Source organism: Carcharhinus amblyrhynchos, chromosome 35, assembly GCF_965287045.1.
Source record: "Carcharhinus amblyrhynchos chromosome 35, sCarAmb.v2.hapA, whole genome shotgun sequence".
Classification (NCBI taxonomy): domain Eukaryota; kingdom Metazoa; phylum Chordata; class Chondrichthyes; order Carcharhiniformes; family Carcharhinidae; genus Carcharhinus; species Carcharhinus amblyrhynchos.
This window is the reverse complement of record NC_137358.1, coordinates 2,266,535-2,285,825: the sequence shown is the minus strand read 5'-3', so window position 1 is coordinate 2,285,825 and position 19,291 is coordinate 2,266,535. Positions and strand designations below refer to the sequence as shown.

Here is a 19,291-nt window from a genome sequence, read left to right as displayed (position 1 = left end):
GGCTGGACTTGGAACCTCAGTCCAACTAAAGTAAAGTCACAAATAGGCTTCCATTAACAGTGCAATGAAGTTACTGTGAAAATCCCCAAGTTGCCACACTCTGGCGCCTGTTTGGGTACACTGAGGGAGAATTTAGCATGGCCAATGCACCTAACCTGCACGTCTTTGAACTGTGGGAAGAAACCGAATACCTGGAGGAAAACCGCACAGACACGGGGAGAACATGCAGACTTCGCACAGACAGTGGGAATTGAACCGGGTCCCTGGCGCTGTGAATCAGCAGTGCTAACCAGTGTGCAGCCCCTATATAGCTCATGACAACAAAGAGAACTTGTGCTTAGATGCAAGACAATAACTGCATTTATATATCAGGTGATTATCCAAAGACAAGCACAACACAATCGGTGGGCGGCACAGTAGCACAGTGGTTAGCACTGCTGCTTCACAGCTCCACGGAACTGGGTTCAATTCCCGGCTTGGGTCACTGTCTGTAAGGAGTTTGCACATTCTCCTCATATGTGCGTGGGTTTCCTCCAGGTGCTCCGGTTTCCTCCCACACTCCAAAAATGGGCAGGTTAGGTTGACTGGACATGCTACAATTGCCCTTAGTGTCCTGAGATGCGTAGGTTAGAGGGATTAGTGGGTAAATACGTGGGGGTAGGGCCTGGGTGGGATTGTGGTCAGTGCACACTCGATGGGCCGAATGGTCTTTCTTTCTTTACTGCAGGGTTTCTACGATTCTATGATACTTCAGCTTCTGCATTTGCATTTTAAACAACATTTTGCCCAATGTCTGGGATAAACGGCATTTATTCAGCATCTAACTGGAACACACTCAGACAATATCCACCATGACACCAGTACCATTGCTGAACAAACTGAAAGTAATATTCACAACAGTTTCAACCTAACTTTTGTTGTGCTATTCTCTCTGTGATTTACGTTTGAAACAATTGTTGGGTGACAGTAATTATAACGAAAGGAATTATTCAAAGCTTCCCTTGTAGTTTGTGACTTCACCTGAATGCATTCAACGTGATTGTTTTGCTCACATCGCTCTCACCTGCCATTGTTCTCTGGGCAAAGCACATCTTTGTTACTAATTACTGCAGTTTTAAAAAAATACCGTCTGTTTAATCTCCTTGATATTGGCATTGAGTTCACTGTACAAAGGTAAAACAACACTAATTTTTCAGCAAATGTTGAAGAGCAATGGTCATCACATTCCTCTGATCCCCGTTAACGCTCACTCTAGGACAGCTCACTTGCAGACGAAATATAATCAACTCTCAATTTGAGCTGAATCAGCTGATCTCGGTCAGCAAGGCAATCAGAACACTGCAACTACAGTAACCCAAGATTAAGGAGGAACAAAAAAGAGAGAAACAGCCATTGTCCCCATTACTGCTGGACTTTAGTGGCTGCCTGTTGGAGCATGTGGCTATCCGCTTATCAGAGCGGAAAATAAAACAGGTTTGGGTGTACAGCCCCTTCCCATGGTCAATGTTCACCACTTTGTTTCATACAAAGAATGGACACCTGAATGTCAACATCTCTGAAATCATCCCATAGAAAGAATATATATTTATATAGCATCTTTCATAGCCACAGGGGATCCTAATGTGCTTGCCTAAAAAAGTATTTTTAAAGAGCAGCCACCATTGTAAACTGGGAAGGTGCAACAGCTAATCTACACACAGTAAGCTCCTACATTCAGCGATGAGATAAATGTCCACATACATTGATTCAGTGATGCTGAACATGTTTGCTGGTGAACTCACCAGGCTAATACTCTGGGGACACGGGATCTAATCCCACTGCAGCTGGTGGAATTTAAATTCCAATAATAAATCTGGAATTAAAAGGGTAGTCAGAGAAATGTTAAAACCCAATCTGGTTCACAAATTAAATCCACCATCCTAACCTAGTCTGGCCTAATTGCTGTGACTCCAGGTTCACAGCAATGTGAGTGACTCTTTAAATGGCCGGGTAAACCACTGCTCTAATCTCAGGAATACGAAAGATAATTTGAGCACAGTAAATTCCCACAAAATGCCAATGCTGACCAGGAGACATGGGATAACGCCACAGATCTTTTTTTTCAGATCGTGCATGAGATCTTTCACATCCACCTGAGCAGTGAGATCAGTTCAGGTCTTACGTGAGACTTGAACCAGGAACCCTGTGGCTCAGGTGAGTGCTGCCAACCAAGCTATAGCTGACACCCAGAAGTAGTAACTACAACCAAACCCCTGTACATGGAAACTAAACAAACATTTACCGTATAAGGTGATGTGATGCAAGAGGTTTTGTTCTTAAATTCCCATCGACAAAGGATGCTCAAGCAAAGGGAGATTCACTTGTGGATGAAAATCAAAAAGTCTAACACAGCTCTGCAATGGAAGCCCAATATAAAACAAAGCTTTCAACAAAGCAGTGCAATGCAGCAATATCCTTGCTGGGTGGACACATTACTCAAAAGCAGTAGAGTGGAGACAAACCCAGACCTATAAATGTAGATTAGAAGCACTGGTTTAAGTAAGGTACAGGAAGCTAGGGTCTGGATTTCAGGTCTACACTGACAATGGGACCGAGCTTCACCACAGGTATCAGCTACGCAAGTGACACACACCAGTCATTTCCCTGAAACAGGATCCAAAATCCCTCCTCAGCCCCTCTTAATCAAAATTTGCCTAATCAACTCTTAAATAAAACATTCTGGGACCAATAAGGAAGGACTACCAGGGTGTTAATGATTGATTACAGCTCAACTCAATAAAGTACAAGTTTATTTATCAATCACAAGTCAGGCTTACATTAACACTGCAATGAAGTTACTGTGAAAGTCCCCTAGTCACCACACTCCGGCGCCTGTTCAGGTACATCAGCATGGCCAATGTACCTAACCCACGCATCTTTCAGAATGTGGGAGGAAACCCACACAGTTACGGGGAAAACATGCAAACTCCTCAGAGACAATGACCCAAGCTGGGAATGGAACCCAGAACCCTGGCGCTGTGAGGAACAGGGCTATCCACTGTGCCCCGTGCCGCAACAGTGGAGCCGAACTCAAATTTTACCAACAACACAGACTGGGGTAAAAGAGACATTTTTCTGGCCACTGCTTATGTACAGCAGCCACATCCTGGAACACTTGACACGAAGACATTTCCTGCTAATGCTGAAACAATTTACAGCTATGACACGTAGAAATAAAATTTTTAGAAAGGAAGAAATCTAGTAGCGGGACTTTGTCATTTCTTTCTTCCATTGATCATAAATATATCAACTAGTAGGCACAGCTGTCTAGGGTATGTCACTGAGCTAGCAACTTGTGGTCATGGGTTTCACTCCCAATTTTGAAATAGAATTCAGTTACTGTAATTTTGCGGACAAGCAGTGGGGAAAAAAAAAACACCACAAAAATGACAAAACTGCTGTGAAACGCGGCTGGTTTATCAGTTAGTCACACAGTAGCCTATGAATAACAAGGTTATGAGTTCAAGTCCTACTTCAGGGCTTGAGCTCAAAAATCAAGACTGACACTCCGTTGCAATACTGTAAGAACATTGCTTAGAATCATAGAAACCCTACAGTGCAGAAGAGTGCCATTCTGCCCATCGAACCTGCACCGACCACAATCCTACCCAGGCCCTAACCCTGAAACCCCACATATTTACCCTGCTAATCCTTCTAACATACACATACCGGGACACTAAGGGGCAATTTAGCATGGCCAATCAACCTAACCTGCACATCTTTGGACTGTGGGAGGAAACTGGAGCACCTGGAGGAAATCCATGAAGACACAGGGAGAATGTGCAAACTCCTCAAATTCAGTGATCCAAGGCGGGAATCGAACCCACGTCCCTGGAACGGAGAGGCGGCTGTACTAACCACTCTGCCACTGTGCTGCCTGTCAGAATGTTAAGACAAGACATCAACCAAGGCCCCGCCTGCCTGTTGGGATGGATGCAAAAGATCCTTTGGCATTTTTTTTTTGAAGAACGGGGAATGAAATCCAGTATCCTAGCCAATACTTCCAGCAATCAGTATTACGATAAGCAGTCATTATCAAATTGCTGTTTGTGGGATCTTGCCATGCGCAAATTAGCTACCACATTTCCTAAACTACAACAGTGATGACACCTCAGAAGTACTACATTGTCCGTAAAGCGATGTCCAGTGGTTACGAAGAGCACTATATAAAGGCAAGTCTTTCTTCACCAATCAAGGAAAGGAAAGCTACCTCTATGCGGACTGATCCTACCAATGACTCCAGTCCCACACTAGCCTACTTATTCTTAATGTCCTTGCAGCAACAAATATCACAACAACTAAAAACAGAACCCACCTCATCTGGTGACTTTGCCACAGCTTATAGGTCTGCTTTGTATCTGTTCTGAAAGATTAAACTGATCCAGTCCACTGAATCCAGACAGGGGTCCACAAATGATAGGCACACAGAAGCAACTATGAGAATCAACTCAGATACAATCCTCAGAGTAGTGCCACGCATATACTGCTGAGGTCTGGATGATCCAGGGCAACTGTGACCATAGACCATTAGCAATGAACTCAAACTTTCAACTGAAAAGTCAAAATCAATTTCATTTCCATTAAGTTTCACCAGTGCAACAGAAACAAGCAATGGCAGTGAAGGCACTGTACAAACATTTTTATTTTCAAACAGAAAGCCATCCTTTCCTAAAGCTGCAGCATGTTTTCCCATTCTGCTCAGGATTGTCTCTTTCCTTTTAATCCTATTTATCTACATCTCATTGTGTAAACTCCAACTCTTTTGTTGCTCACATATTGTTGTTAAAATTATTTTCTCTAAGAAGTCATTTGCAAAACCCTTCCCTTTTTCCCATGCGAACAAAGCAGCAGTGCTGTGGCACCTGGGCAGTTAGGAATAAACCTGCATGTAGCGAGCCTCAGTCTGATGCACTCACAACCGAGCCAGCCTCCAGTGCTTCTTGATAACATGCTTCCATTTAGCAGCCATCAAACTTACACCCCTCGCCCCCTAAGCAATGCACCTGGAAATCTGCCAAATCCCAGCTTCTCCTTGCTCCTTTGCAACGCCAACCTATTCTCCCTCCACTAAGCCAGCTCTTCATTTTACCCACCTTCCTGTTAATGATATCTGCAAGGCATTGCTGCACAGTCTCTCACTCACCCACACAGATCAGCAAATAAGCGAATCAGCCGAGGTTGAGTTTAAAATGGCAGGGAGCAGATACGGCCGATCAGGGGGAGGCAAAAATGCTGCGTCAGCTCAAATGGGAGGAGGACAGAGTTAGAAAACACAAAGCCAAGCGACTACATTGTGCTAAGTGGCAGAGATCTATGCATTTTAAATGCTTGGTTAGGGATCCATTTTAAACAATTTTAGGCATGCAAAAGCTATACAGTTAGGTACATAGCAGTCTAGGTAAATCCCAGGGTTTTAACGATATCCATCATTCACAATATCGAGACAAGCATTTCATCAATCTGAGCAGAATTTTTTTGTATGCCAATTGCGCCCTCCCCCCTCAAGGTGCTGTATCTCGGTGGGGGGTGGGGGGGCACCTCTCTCTGAGCTACAGTTGCATAGGAGCCAGCTGTCCTCTGCTACCTTGGCCATGCTGCTGTCCTTCATCTGCAAATCTAGCTGGAGAACAGCAGCAGCCTATTAAGTGTAGAGGAAATGAAAGCCAAATTCAAATCTTGTTCTCACTCAGCTTGTGTAGTAGGACCTATTGGGTTCTGGAAGCACAGCTGATCAACTGGACCAGTGGGCAGATGAATTTTAATTTAGACAAATGCGAGGTGATGCATTTAGGTAGACTGAGCCATGGCAGGACTGACTTCGTTAATGGTAGGGTGTTGGGAAGAGTTACAGAACAAAAAGACCTAGGGGTACATGTTCATAGCTCCTCAAAAGTGGGGTCACAGGCTGACAGAGTGGTGAAGGAGGCATTTGGCATACTTGGTTTCATTGATCAGGACATTGAATACAGGAGTTGGGATGTCTTGCTGAAGTTGTACAAGACATTGGTAAGGCCACGCTTGGAATACTGTGTGCAATTCTGGTCACCCTACTATAGAATGGATATTATTAAACTAGAAAAAGTGCAGAAAAGATTTACTAGGATGCAATGGGACTTGATGGATTGAGTTACAAGGAGAGGATGAATAGACTGAGACATTTTTTCACCGGAGTGTAGGAGGTTGAGGGGTGACCTTAGAGGTCTACAAAATAATGAGGGGCATAGATAAGGTAGGCAGTCAATATCTTTTCCCAAAGGTAGAGGAGTCTAAAACTAGAGGGCATAGGTTTAAGGTGAGAGGGGAGAGATACAAAAGTGTCCAGAGGGGCAATTTTTTCACATAGTGGTGAGTGTCTGGAACCAGCCGCCAGAGGTTGTAGTGGAGGCGGGTACAATTTTACCTTTTAAAAAGCCTTTACATAGTTACATGGGTACAACAGGTATAGAGGAATATGGGCCAAATGCAGGCAAATGGGATTACTTAGGGGGTTTTAGGAGAAAGGGCAGCATGGACAAGTTGGGCCAAAGGGCCTATTTCCACGCTGTAAATCTCTATGACTTTACAATTTTCACCCCGTCACCTCTCTCTTCCCAGCCAGTACGGTGGCACAGTGGTTAGTACTGCTGCCTTACAGTGCCAGAGACCTGGGTTCAATTCCTGGCTTGAGTCATTGCCTGTTTGAAGTTTGCATATCCTTTCCATGTCTGCATGGGCTTCCTCCGGGTGCTCTGGTTTCCTCCCACAGTCCAAAGATGTCATGGGTTAGGTGGATTGGCTATGCTAACATGCCCCTTGGTGTCAGGGGGACTAGCTAGAGTAAATGTATGGGGTAGGGCCTGACTGAGATTGGGGTTGGTGCAGACTCGATGGGCTGAATGACCCCTTTCTGCACTGTAGTATTCTATGATTCTACAAATTGGACCGTCCTAAACTGAGATTGCACAACAGAATTCTCATCAAATCACAAAATTCCAGATTACCTAAAGAGTTTGCAATCAGCAACAAAACCTTACCCCTTTCATAAAAACTAAACTAAAAATAAGCTTTCCAAAATATCTGTGTCTGCCTCCCATTTTGAATCAATCCTTTTCATTTCTGCCCCATTTCCACTGGTGCTCTCTTTTCATGAGCAACCAGCTCCTGAAACATCTGTAACACCAATTTTTTTTTTGGAAAATATGTTACAGCCAGGAAGCACAGCATGACAGAAAGTGCATAGCACTCCCATTCTACAAGAAACACGTAGCAATTAGAAAATGTCTATCCTCAAGAGGGAGAAGGGAGGAAAAAAAGATCAGACTTTAGTGCACTTTCCTTTCAAAAAATCATGCGGGCTTCACTACTTTGGAATCAAACACTCTGCTACCAAGTTTAAGTAGATCTCATACTGTTTCTGTAATAGAAATAAATCAAATCAAAAGGATCTTGTCAATGATGTTTGGAGTTCATCTGGTTACTGATGATACGCCCCCAAGTATTGAGCTCTGTGATACCCTTGTCATCCTCAGTACCTTTTCACAGCATGTATTTAAATAAGTCTCAGTGATTCTATCTCCATATTCCACCTGCCTCAAAAAGGACAAGCAGCAGACAGAATAGTCGATCCATGAAAGAAATTTTGCTCGTTTTGGCTGGGCACACAGCAATTTCCCTGCTTCTAATTCCTTCAATTTCAAGATTTGCTGAATAATTCAAGTGGAATTAATTACAAATTAAATGCTCAGCTAATATACTCTTTCTTTTGAAGTACTAAGAAATCACAAACAGAAACAGTAATGAGAATGAGGTCGAAGACACAAGGCTTGGGTCTTTAAAAGTCCTCAGTACATTATAGGGGAAGTAAGGAGTGCCTCAGTTTAGAGATAAGAATGAGAACCTGATACTTCTCAATTTCAATATTGTGAATGCTGAAGAGAAGAAAAAACACATTCAGGACAGCGCATCGGGAGGACCAAGAGGGGGGAAGTTCAGGAAATCACTGATAAAAAGAGCAAGGTGCCCATATTGCAGATGGAAGTCTATAAATGGGGTGGCACGGTGGCACAGTAGTTAGCATTGCTGCCTCAGTGCCAGGGACCCTGATTCAATTCCTGGCTTGGGTCACTGTCTGTGCGGAGTCTGCATGTTCTCCCTGTGTCTGCATAAAAATTTTGTCTGGGTGCTCCAGTTTCCTTCCACAGTCCCAAAGATGTGAGATTTAGGTGGATTGACCGTGCTAAATTGCCCTTTAGTGTCAGGGAGAAATACATGAGGTTATGGAGATAGGGCCTAGGTGGGATTGTGGTTGGTGCAGACTGGATGGGCTGAATCGTCTTCTGCACTGTAGGGATTCTTGCACATTCTCCGCGCGTCTGCATGAATTTCCTTCGGGTGCTCCGGTTTCCTCCCACAGTCCGAAAGGCAAGCTGGTTAGGTGGATTGGCCATGCTAAATTCTCCCTCGGTGTACCCGAACAGACGCTAGGGTGTGGCAACTACTGGACTTTCACAGTAACTTCATTACAGTGTTAACGTAAGCCCACTCACGATTAATAAATAAACTTAAATCAAGACTGAGAATATCTTAAATCTGAACCATGGCAAATAATAGTGTTACAAGCTGATTTTTCAGCATGGCAAGACCTACACAAAAGTCTTATGATGTTGTTATTTACACCCAATGACACCTGAATTCTAGAACATAACTCCTAATTGATTCAGTCATCTGCTTTTGTTATATTTCATTGACAAAGAAAAAAAATAATTAAATGTGTTTGAAAGAAAAACCACAAAATAAAAAGTTTGCAATGAACAAAGACATTGTTGTACCTGGCACAGTATGAGAGCTTCCAGTACTACATGGAATCAATGGGTACGTGAAACCAATTAAGACTCTGCTACTTTTATAACCATCCTCCCTGAGATGTTAGAAAGTGATTGGGGATCGTTTGTTTGTTGGACAGTAATCAATTGGATCAGAAAGGCCATTACAATAAAAATTCACTCAACTGTGATTTCAATGTGTTTGTTCATTGACAGCAGTCAAGGAATCATAGAATCACTACAGTGCAGAAGGAGGCTACTCGGCCCATCGAGTCTGCACCAACAACAATCCCACATAGGCCCCATCTCCATAACCCCATGCATTTACTCTGCTAATCCCTCTAACCTACACATGCCAGGACACTAAGGGACAATTCAGCATGGCCAATCAACCTAACCCACACATCTTTGGACTGAGGGAGGAAACCGGAGAAAACCCACACAGACATGGAGCATGTGCAAACTCCACACAAATGTTGACCCAAGCCTGGAATCGAATCAGGTTCCTGGAGCTATGAGGCAGTAGTACTAACCACTGTGCCACCAAGAGTTTAAATTCTTGGGCCTCAAACTAGGAATTATTCTTGGTAACTGAGAACGCCTGAATTAATTTCAGGTAGTCAGTAAAGGCAAGATACCGTGCCAGAAAGCTATTTTAGTTTGAATTTGCATACTCAGTAGAACTTTTGATTTACCTGAATAAGAGCACATGGCCCAAAGGTAAATGCATTGTACCAAAGGTGGGCAAGAGCTGAGGAAACATGCAAGGACTAAAAATAAAGGTCGATGATCATTTATTTACATAGCAAGTTATGATAATCTGGAATGTGCAATTGCCCATCGTGGTGGAAGCAGATTCAGTAATAACTTGTAAAAAGTAACTGGATAAATACTTGGCAGGGTAAACGTTTCAGGGCTATTGGGAATGAGTAGAAGATTGGAACTAATTCAATAGCTGTTTCAAAGGTATGGCACAACTCTTATGCCATACCTCGATGAGCTGAAAGGCCTCCTCCTGTGTTATATGATTCTATGAAGAGGCCGGGATAATCATGAAAGCTGCAAAGGCTCCCTGATTGGTTCGGTGAGTAAGGTCTGGCGTCACTTCAGCTTTGATCACTGACCTTAGCTAGGACTCAAGTCAGCTTTAATATCGCCTAGCAAGGAGTGGCTAGAGAAATAATCAACAGTTTTTGTAGCTATTCACTATCCAATAATGAAGTGCACAGCTCTGGACTTCAGGGGTGCAGGTCTGGGCTCAGCTGAGACGGCCCCATGGTATAAGTAACCACACTGCCTTGGCTCTCACTTGCAGAATAACAACTCCAAATAAGTACAATAAACTCTCCTGAAATCAAGTTACAACCTTAGAGAGTACATATTTTTTAAAGTAAAGTTTAATTCTTAGTCACAAGTAAGGCATTAACACTGCAATGAAGTTACTGTGAAAATCCCCTAGTCGCCACAATCCGGCGCCTGTTCGGGTACACTGAGGGAGAATTTAGCGTGGTCAATGCACCCTAACCAGCACATCTTTCAGAATGTGGGAGGAAACTGGAGCATCCAGAGGAAACCCATGCAGACACGGGGAGACTGTGCAAACTCTGCACAGGCAGTGACCAGGCCGGGAATTGAACCAGGTTCCTGGCGCTGTGAGGTAGCAGTGTTAACCACTGTACAATTGCTAACTAGCAATCTAGTCAGGTTACTGCAGTGTTCTGTCACTCAGCTGTGTCAAAATAGTTATGTGCATGGTCCTTACACAAAGCTGCTGAAATATTTACCAATATGGGTGGTAACAGTGTGTGTCTAGAAAGCTGGAAAATGGAGATTAGCTGGTGGTTGCAGACCATTTGGCTAGATGTACATAGGCTACAAGCCACAATGTGACAAAACTGGGACCACTTGGCATTAAAGGAACAATATATAAATTAAGCTTTTCTGTGATTGATTGAATATTGGATTTCTACATCAATCATTTGACACAACCATACACAATTCTTTATCAGCTCACAATATCAATGATATTATAGACCACATTAAAATAACGTGAACATTTTCTGCTCATCTACACAAGGATTGCCATCTGAGGAAAGCCTTTCCTGCCCAGACATGGTGACACAGTAAAAAGTCTGACAACACCAGGTTTTAGTCCAACCTATTTATTTGATAATATTCTCATGGTGAAACATAGCTTTGTACACCATACAGATCCTTATTCTTTACTGAATTCTTCAAGTTCCTTAATTCCAATGTTTCACTTGTATCTTCTACACCATTATAGTTTCTCTGCATGAAGCCACTCAGACGTGCAAGTTTCTGAGTAACTTTATGTTGTGGGCTCACACCCAGAAGGAACTGGGTCAAGACTGTCCATACTCATTTCACTTGGGTTTCTTCTCATCAACAGGAAGAGGAAGAGCCTTTCATCCATTTTAATTCATGCACGGGTCTCAGAGATGCAAGCACAGCAGGCTAGTCTAAGATAGCCAATCCACATTTAACATTCCACACCTATACACTATATTCCCATTCTAAAAATCTGCAGTGAAAAAAGCACAGCCTGTTATTAATTTCTGCTAAGATCACACAAAGTTGATGAGTGTTTTCGTACAGAACTATTCTTTTGCTCAAGGCGATTTTGAATGTTCACTTAGAACAACCAGATCTAAATACTTTACAGTAAGGTAATACAGCACTAAACATGAGAAACCAGTCACCACCCCCTCCCGTCTGGCCTTTCAGCTTCACTGAACTGCTTCTCAATGAGGCAAAGTTTCTTCAGGTTGAAAGATAGGTTAGTCAATGACCAAATGCTTTGCTGTAGTGTGAAACTGATCGTACAAGTTCCCCTCCATCTTGGGAATGAAGTGCTCTCTTGGCTTATCTAGCTGACATACACCAAGCCTCTGCCACCTAAATCAGCATCAGCAGAATAAGCTCATTTCCAGAGCTACTTACAGCAGCCACTCTTTAACGGAGCTGGCTAATGCTCCTTTTTCTAACAATACATCAGGGCACTTGCTGCCCTTGCTGTCATACAAATCAACTTAATGAAACAGTGGCAGCAGCAAGGATCAGACAGTACAAGGCCGTGTGACCTGCGACAGGGTGCAGATCCAACAAGGAACATGACAATTGCCATTGGTCCCCAACTACCACATCACTCCCAGAGGGTAAACCAGCCTCCCATCCATTGACTCTTCTACACTTCTCGCTGCCTCGGCAAAGCATCCAACATAATCAAGGACCCCACGCAACCCGGACATTCTCTTCTTCTTCCGTCAGGAAAAGGACACAAAAGGTTGAGGTCACGGGCCAACCAACTCAAGGACAGCTTCTTCCCTGCTGCCATCAGATTTTTGAATGGAATTACCTTGCATTAACTTGATCTTTCTCTACATCCTAGCTATGACAGTAACACTACATTCTGCACTCCTCCTCTATGAACGGTATGTTTTGTCTGGGTAGCTCGCAAGAAACAATACTTTTCACTGTATGTTAATACACGTGACAATAATAAACCAAAGCAAATCATGCTGGATTTTTAAGGTAGAAATCTTGGGGGTTCAATGCTTCCTTGAGAATGGCCATCAAAAACAAGCAGCTGCAACATGGGTCTCAATTGGGATTCAAGCACACAGTGTCCAAGTCTCTGATTTTTTGGCCAGGAACTAAACTTCAAATTTAAATCTTCACTCAGGCCACAAACAGTATGTTTTGAAAACAAAAGATTGCTGCAGCCCTGTTAAAAGAAATAACCATGACTTGGGTCTTAGATTTTGAGCCATTTCACCTCAATCTCTTACCAAAAAAAATCTACGTCTATCCCACAGGATTCCATTTGAAAAAGATGCACACATCACATATGTTTTGTATACAGCCTACTGACTGACACCAAAGCTAAGCGTGTGTGACAAAATCTTTTATTCTCGGTGGTGCCTTGCACTCAGTTTTGACCCTTCAATCTAGAATTCCCAATAAAAAAAAACAGCCTGGAATTAATTCCCCCACCCCAATTCCTCAGAGAACGGCAGCAATGCAAAACTATTCTCAATTAACTTCTTAAAACAGGAAGCAGAAAACACATATTCTGCACATTGTTGTGTGACAGAATAGTGAACATTGATCCCAACAGCCAGTAATTGTAAAGGCTGCAATGAGGATACATTCCCCTCCAACAACCATCACCCACCCCAACAATCCTGCTCACCTCCTTCTACAGAGATCACTTTCTACATCATTGCAACCAGTCCTGAACAACTACTGCCTGAAGAGACAAAAAGGCAGGCAGATTAGAGTGCCTCATAGACCCAAATACTTGAACCTATGACCTCTCAATTCCAAGACAACTGCTTTTATCAGGCCACTCACAGCATTAATTTCACCTCCCCCCCTCCCCCAAAAAAAACCTGGCCTCCAATGGTAAGCAAAGCAGCAGAACATACGACATCCAAAAACAAGATATCACATTTTAAGCCAGGCCTTAGAAAAACTGTGAGCACACACATTTCAGAGGGATCCTTAGAGGGAGCAGCAGTTACAGGAAGATAAACTCCACTCTGAACTTAATTATTTGCCCGAAGAATTAAGAATCTGCCAACCATGCTCACAGCTATGGGTTTCAGGGTCAGCTGGCTGGGCGGCCGTTAAAACAGGCGAGCAGCTCCTGGACCCAGTAGCTGGCTATTCAGTTGTAACTAAAAAGAATCTAAAATTTGTCACCAGTGGCTTCGTTCAGAATAAAAAACACAAACACAATATAAAACAGAACAGGTTTAAGATTTTAAAAAGCACATTCCAGCTATTAACAGCCTTGCACCACCGATTTCCAACAAACCCCTTGTAATTACAATCAGTTAGGCTTCCCCGCAGTGCTATAAATAAGTTTAACCAGTTACTTGGCAGTTTACATATGAATTCCAATTGGTTAGAAATCGGCCTTACCCGTCAAAGAAAAAAACCTCCCTTCATAGCCAAATGACGGTTGCAAGGACAATCCTCCCTTTGCTGTCTCACCATTTAATTCAAGAACTGACAAACCACACCAGGGAGCAAACTGCTTCGAAAATAAAAACTTGGCATTCACCGATCTGTCACACAAGACTTAATCGCAATGAAAATGCATCAGTGGCTAATTTGCAGCATGGCTGCATTTCACTAAACCTTCAATCTTGATGACTTTTGCAAAGGAATAGCATCTTTAAAGTTTAAAGCCACCATCTTTTCTCCCCTCCCATCCGTTTGCGTAAAATGGCTGTGGCCTTTTTAAGCCAGGTTCCAGGTTCCAACCCTGTAGCTGCCTGCAGCCAGACAGACAGTCTAAACAGTGTTCTTGGGGAGGGAGGGGAAGGAGAGGGGGGGGGGGGAGGTAGAATAAAAAAAACACCCAGCCCACAGAAAGAAGAATCAACCACAAACCTCATAAAGTGCAGCAGTGCAAGGATCCAGCAAGTTGAGGCATTCGAGGCAAAAACAAAAGGAGAAAACTAAAGCAAAAAAAAAACTGATTCTTTTTTCTTTTAAAAAAACAAACGTTCAAAAGCCAGTTGAGACTGTGGCGGCCATTTTGGCAGGAACTTAGGAGCCAGCTTCTGTGGGAAGCTTTTATTTGTGACCTTCAGAGAGAGGCTGTCATGTGATCTATTGTCCCATCAATCAAGCTAGGAGGAGGAGGCTTAACTCCACCTTCAATGAGAGGAGAGCCACTCCAATTGGTAGGTTGCATGTTCTAACATGCAGTAGGACTCTGTAAGGTTAATCCCTCTGCGTACAGCACCAGAGCACTCTGCAACTTAGCAACGTTGTTAACCCTTGCACTGCCTTGCTGCAATAGCTACCTTTTCCACTTGACACCCGCCACCCTCTGTTCCTTTCAGCCTGCAGTACACCACATGCACCACGGTGAACTTTCCCCATTGTCTGCTCACTGCGAAATGTGAATGCCCAGAATCAGCAATTTCATTGTTCTGCTCACAATAATCTGCTGTTCATCCAGGAGTTTGCTCCAGTGTTGGAGCCACTTCCACCAACATTCTAGAACAAGAGGAAAAGCCTCATTTGTCAATCTCTAAAGGCCAGCCTTTTCTGCCTTGGGTGCATCCCGGATAATACGCCCAAAACTAGGCTCATTTTGCTGATGTCAAGTTACATCCCCATCTCATCAGAATGGGCACAAGTCAGCCTAAACAATGCCAAGCTCATGTCAGTTTATTTAATCTTTCAGGCCACAACACAGAATGTTTCATCTCATTAAACCATTATTCACATACATCAGGCGCAGTGGTTTTGTCATCTTCCAACTCACGAAATGGTGGTCAACTTCTGTGTTAGACATTGGTGTGGTGACTCAGAACTGCAGCCTGGCATGGGGTCCATCACATTTGCAGCAGATAAAAGCACTGGGGTGAGAATGTGTAGGATTCATTGGCCTCCGTTTTCTCTTTTCCCTCACCTCTTCTGGTGCTCCACCAGTCAGCCTTCAGCGGTGCAAGCCTTTGGCGGATTTCATCCAGTTGTCTGCTATCTTCAGATCTTACCAACGGGTGTTCACAGATGACAAGATAGCGATGTCCAGTAGGTCATCACCCCTGGTCTTTGGGTGTACGGTAGTCAGTCATCTGACGAATGTAGCTAAGTCATCACACATGTTGTTGGCTTAATAATGACTATATGCTCAAGGAATCAGCATGCTCCAGCACCTCATGATGACCTTGTCCCTTCAAGAGATATCAAGGATACATCTGAGACAACAACACTGGAAACTGCTCTGCTATCTTTCCTGTCGAAGGTATGTTGTCCAGGTCTTACCAACACAGAGCAGTGCACAAAAGGCTTGGTAGACTGCAGTTTAGAATTCTCCAAGTTGCTGTGGATCCACACTGAATTTTTAAGCACCTCAACTCCACTTTCCCACCTTATCCCCATCACCCTCAATTCCCTTACTGATTAAAAACCTGTCTCAGCATTGAACAAACACAATGATCCAGCCTCTACAGCTCTCTGTAGGAAAGTATTCCACACATCCACTACCCTCAGAAGAAAATTCCTCCTCATCTCTGTCTTAAATAGGTGACCTCTTACTCTTGAGATTATATCCTCTGGTCCTAGAATCTTGTACAAGGAAGAAACAATCTCTCAATACCTACCTTGTTCAGATCCCCGAGAATCCTATGAATCAAAAATGTCACCCCACATTCTTATAAACTTCAATGAATACCAAAGTCCAAAGATCAATCCAAAGGTGTGCAGGTTAGGTTCATTTGGCCATGCTAAATTGCCCCTTAGTATCAGAGGGATTAGCAGGGTAAATTGTGAGATTATGGGGACAGGGCCTGGGTGCGATTGTTGTTGGTGCAGATTCGGTGGGCCAAATGACCTCTTTCTGCACTGTAGGAATTCTATAAGTCCAACCTACTCAGTTTCTCCTCATAAGAAAATCCCTCCATACCCAGGATCCCCAACTTGGTGAACCTTCTCTGGATTGCTTCCAATGCCAGTATATCTTTCCTTAGATAAAGGGACCAAAACTGTTCATAGTAGTCCAGGTGAGGTCTAACTAGTACTTTATGTAACTTTAGCACAACTTCCTATTTTTAGCTCCATTTCCTTTAAATGGAAGGCCAAAATTCCACTTTGCCTTCCCTATTACCTGCAGAATTTGCGTGCTAGCTTTTTGTGATCTATGCAGGAGGCTTCCCAAATCCCTATGGGCTGCAGCTTTCTGCAATCTTTCTACATTTAAATAATATTTAGTTCCCTGATTCTTCCTACTGAAGTGCACAACATAACATTTGCCTACATTATATTCCATCTACCACTCACTTCACCTGTCTACATCCCTCTGCAGGCTCTGTCATCCTCACCACTTGGCTTCTCATTTATTTTTGTGTCATCTGCAAACCTGGTAAAAGTACACTTCCCTTGTCCAAGTCATTTATATTGTAAATAATTATGGCCTCATCATTGCTTCCTATGGCATCCACTTGTTACAGGTTGCCATCCTGAAAGTAACACTCTTGACCAAACTCTGTCTTAGCCAGTCTAAGGGTCGGAACAATTTTGAAAGCAGAGAATGTTCTGACAGAGATTGATAGACAAACATAGAAGAACAAGGAGACTCAGGAGAATTGAAGTTACGCATGCAGCTCACTTAACACAGTTTTAAGCCTCAATCTGTTTGCATGTTTCAAGCCATTAGTCCATATGGGTATCCAGTACTTACCATGTACTATTCACCCAGTTTAATTAAGGTTAACAATTAATTTTGATCAAAAACAAAATATGTCCCTACATTTCACTACCCAATTTTAGACTATTTAATGCAGATGTTACACCAGCACAGTGGCACTGTGGTTAGCACTGCTGCCTCTCAGCGCCAGGGACCTGGGTTTAATTCCCAGCTCGGGTCACTGTCTGTAAGGAATCTGTGTCTGCATGGGATTCCTCACACAGTGTCCAGCGGGGCAATTTTTTCACACAGAGGGCATTGAGTGTCTGGAACAAGCTGCCACAGGAGAGGTGGGTACAATTTTGCCGTTTAAAAAGCATTTAGACAGTTACATGGTAAGATGGATAGAGCGGGATGTGGGCCAAATGCACGCAATTAGAATTAGCTTCGGTTTTGTTAAAAAAAAGCATGGCATGGACAAGTTGGGCCAAAGGGCCTATTTCCATGTGGTAAACCTCTATGGCTCTATGACACAGTCCAAAGATGCGCAGGTAAGGTGGAACGATCATGCTACATTGCCCCTTAGTGTCAGGGGAACTAGCTAGGGTAAATGCATGGGGATAGGGTCTGGGTGGGATTTTGGTTGGTGCAGATTTGATGGGCCGAATGGCCTCCTTCAGCACTGTATGATTCTATACTTGTGAGCACTGTAAAAAGAGGAAAGCTGTTTTCATGGTGTGATAAGATTCTGTCACTGCCATGGACACTTAGGTCTCTTATAGCTGGCTGCAAACCAGCAACAAGCTGGGTGGAATGGATTTGCCAAGTTGTTCTACTCATCAGCAACAGTGGCTGTCTTCGATTCCAGGAAAAAGTCTCACAACACCAGGTTAGAGTCCTACCAGTTTATTTGATGGTAATCTCACAAGCTTTCGGAAACAGTATTCCTTTGTCAGGTGTGTGGAAGGTTCTGATCAGAGTCCAACGCCGGCATCTCTACACCATTCGATTCCAGGGCCATATCTACTCAGAACTGAGCGTTTCAGACATGACTCTTCATGTAACTGAACACGGTGATTCTAGGCTGACATATCTTTTGGACAGTTGTTGGCAAGTAGTGGGATCCGGAAAGCAGGATTTGTTTCCTTCCCTGCCACCACTCTGCCTCATCATTAAGATGTTACACATCATTAAGTGATGCAGCGTGATAAACAAGTTGTCATCATTCTGAATGATTAACTGCAAGGAGTTTGCGACCAATGTCAGTACTTCAGCAAGAAAATTTTCTCTGTCCTTCCCTGGAATATTAGCCATGGGAGAATTAGGAAAAAGCACTGGCAGGAGACTGTTTTCAACCACTTGGACAATATCCAGTCCTTTAAGTTGATTTTATAGGAATTTTGTCTACATGCTCCAGGAGCTAGAGAAAGACACTAGCCTTAAGTGATGGACCTACATTCGAACCCAGAAACACACTGACTGACATGAGCGCTATAGAAATTCATCAATACACAGTCCAGGTTTCACTGCAATACAGGAGCATGGTGACAACTGCTCTGTACAATAGGACTTTAGTGACACGTGGTGGTCTCTGTCGTCAAACACTCACTGCCATAATTAGTAGAAGGCTGAGTTTGCACAATTGATCTGGTATTGGAGATGGGAGATGGAATGCTTATCTAAGTAGATCAACAGGTTCTGGCAATAGCCAAGGACAGGCTGAGTTTCTTGTATGCAGAATTAGAGAAATGAAAAGTGGCTTGAAAATCTGAATATGAAGATGCCGGCGTTGGACTGGGGTAAACACAGTAAGAAGTCTCACAACACCAGGTTAAAGTCCAACAAGTTTATTTGATAGTAAACCCACAAACTATCAGAACACTGTTCCTTTGTCAGGTGAGTGGGTGCACTCACCTGACGAAGGAACAGCGTTCTGAAAGCTTGTGAGTTTACTATCAAATAAACTTGTTGGATTTTAACCTGGTGTTGTGAGACTTCTTACATTGAAAAATCTGGCATAGAGTGGGCAACAACATTCCAGTATTCCACAACTGTAGATCACATATTTACGGTAGTCAGTTTAGTGTTGGCATTAAGGTAACTGAGGTTAAAGGATTTTTCATCTAGTATTGAATGCTGAGACCAAAGGACAGTTGATGAGGTGAGTAGCCACTGTCAGGTAGATTGTAAATAGTATGGGGCTATCACCGACTTACTATCAATCCAGGAGTGCAGTTTTAACATATTGCAAATGCAGCTTAAATCTGCATGATGTATGCTT

General features: G+C 43.2%; 1 protein-coding gene across 9 annotated transcripts in view; it reads right to left on the bottom strand.

The window, feature by feature from the left end:
* The window catches only part of LOC145361675 (trinucleotide repeat-containing gene 6B protein-like), a 166,920-nt gene that overhangs the window by 90,203 nt on the left and 57,426 nt on the right, over positions 1-19,291 (bottom strand). The window contains exon 1 of one of the 9 annotated variants that reach the window (XM_080217578.1): positions 14,262-14,448. The exons of 7 other annotated variants lie outside the window; for them this stretch is intronic. In XM_080217578.1, the coding sequence (XP_080073704.1) occupies positions 14,262-14,266 (5 nt within the window). In that variant the 5' untranslated portion in view covers positions 14,267-14,448. Of the gene's footprint in view, positions 1-13,787; positions 14,072-14,261; positions 14,449-19,291 lie in introns of those variants that run through there. One more of the 9 variants, XM_080217579.1, reaches the window with a different exon arrangement.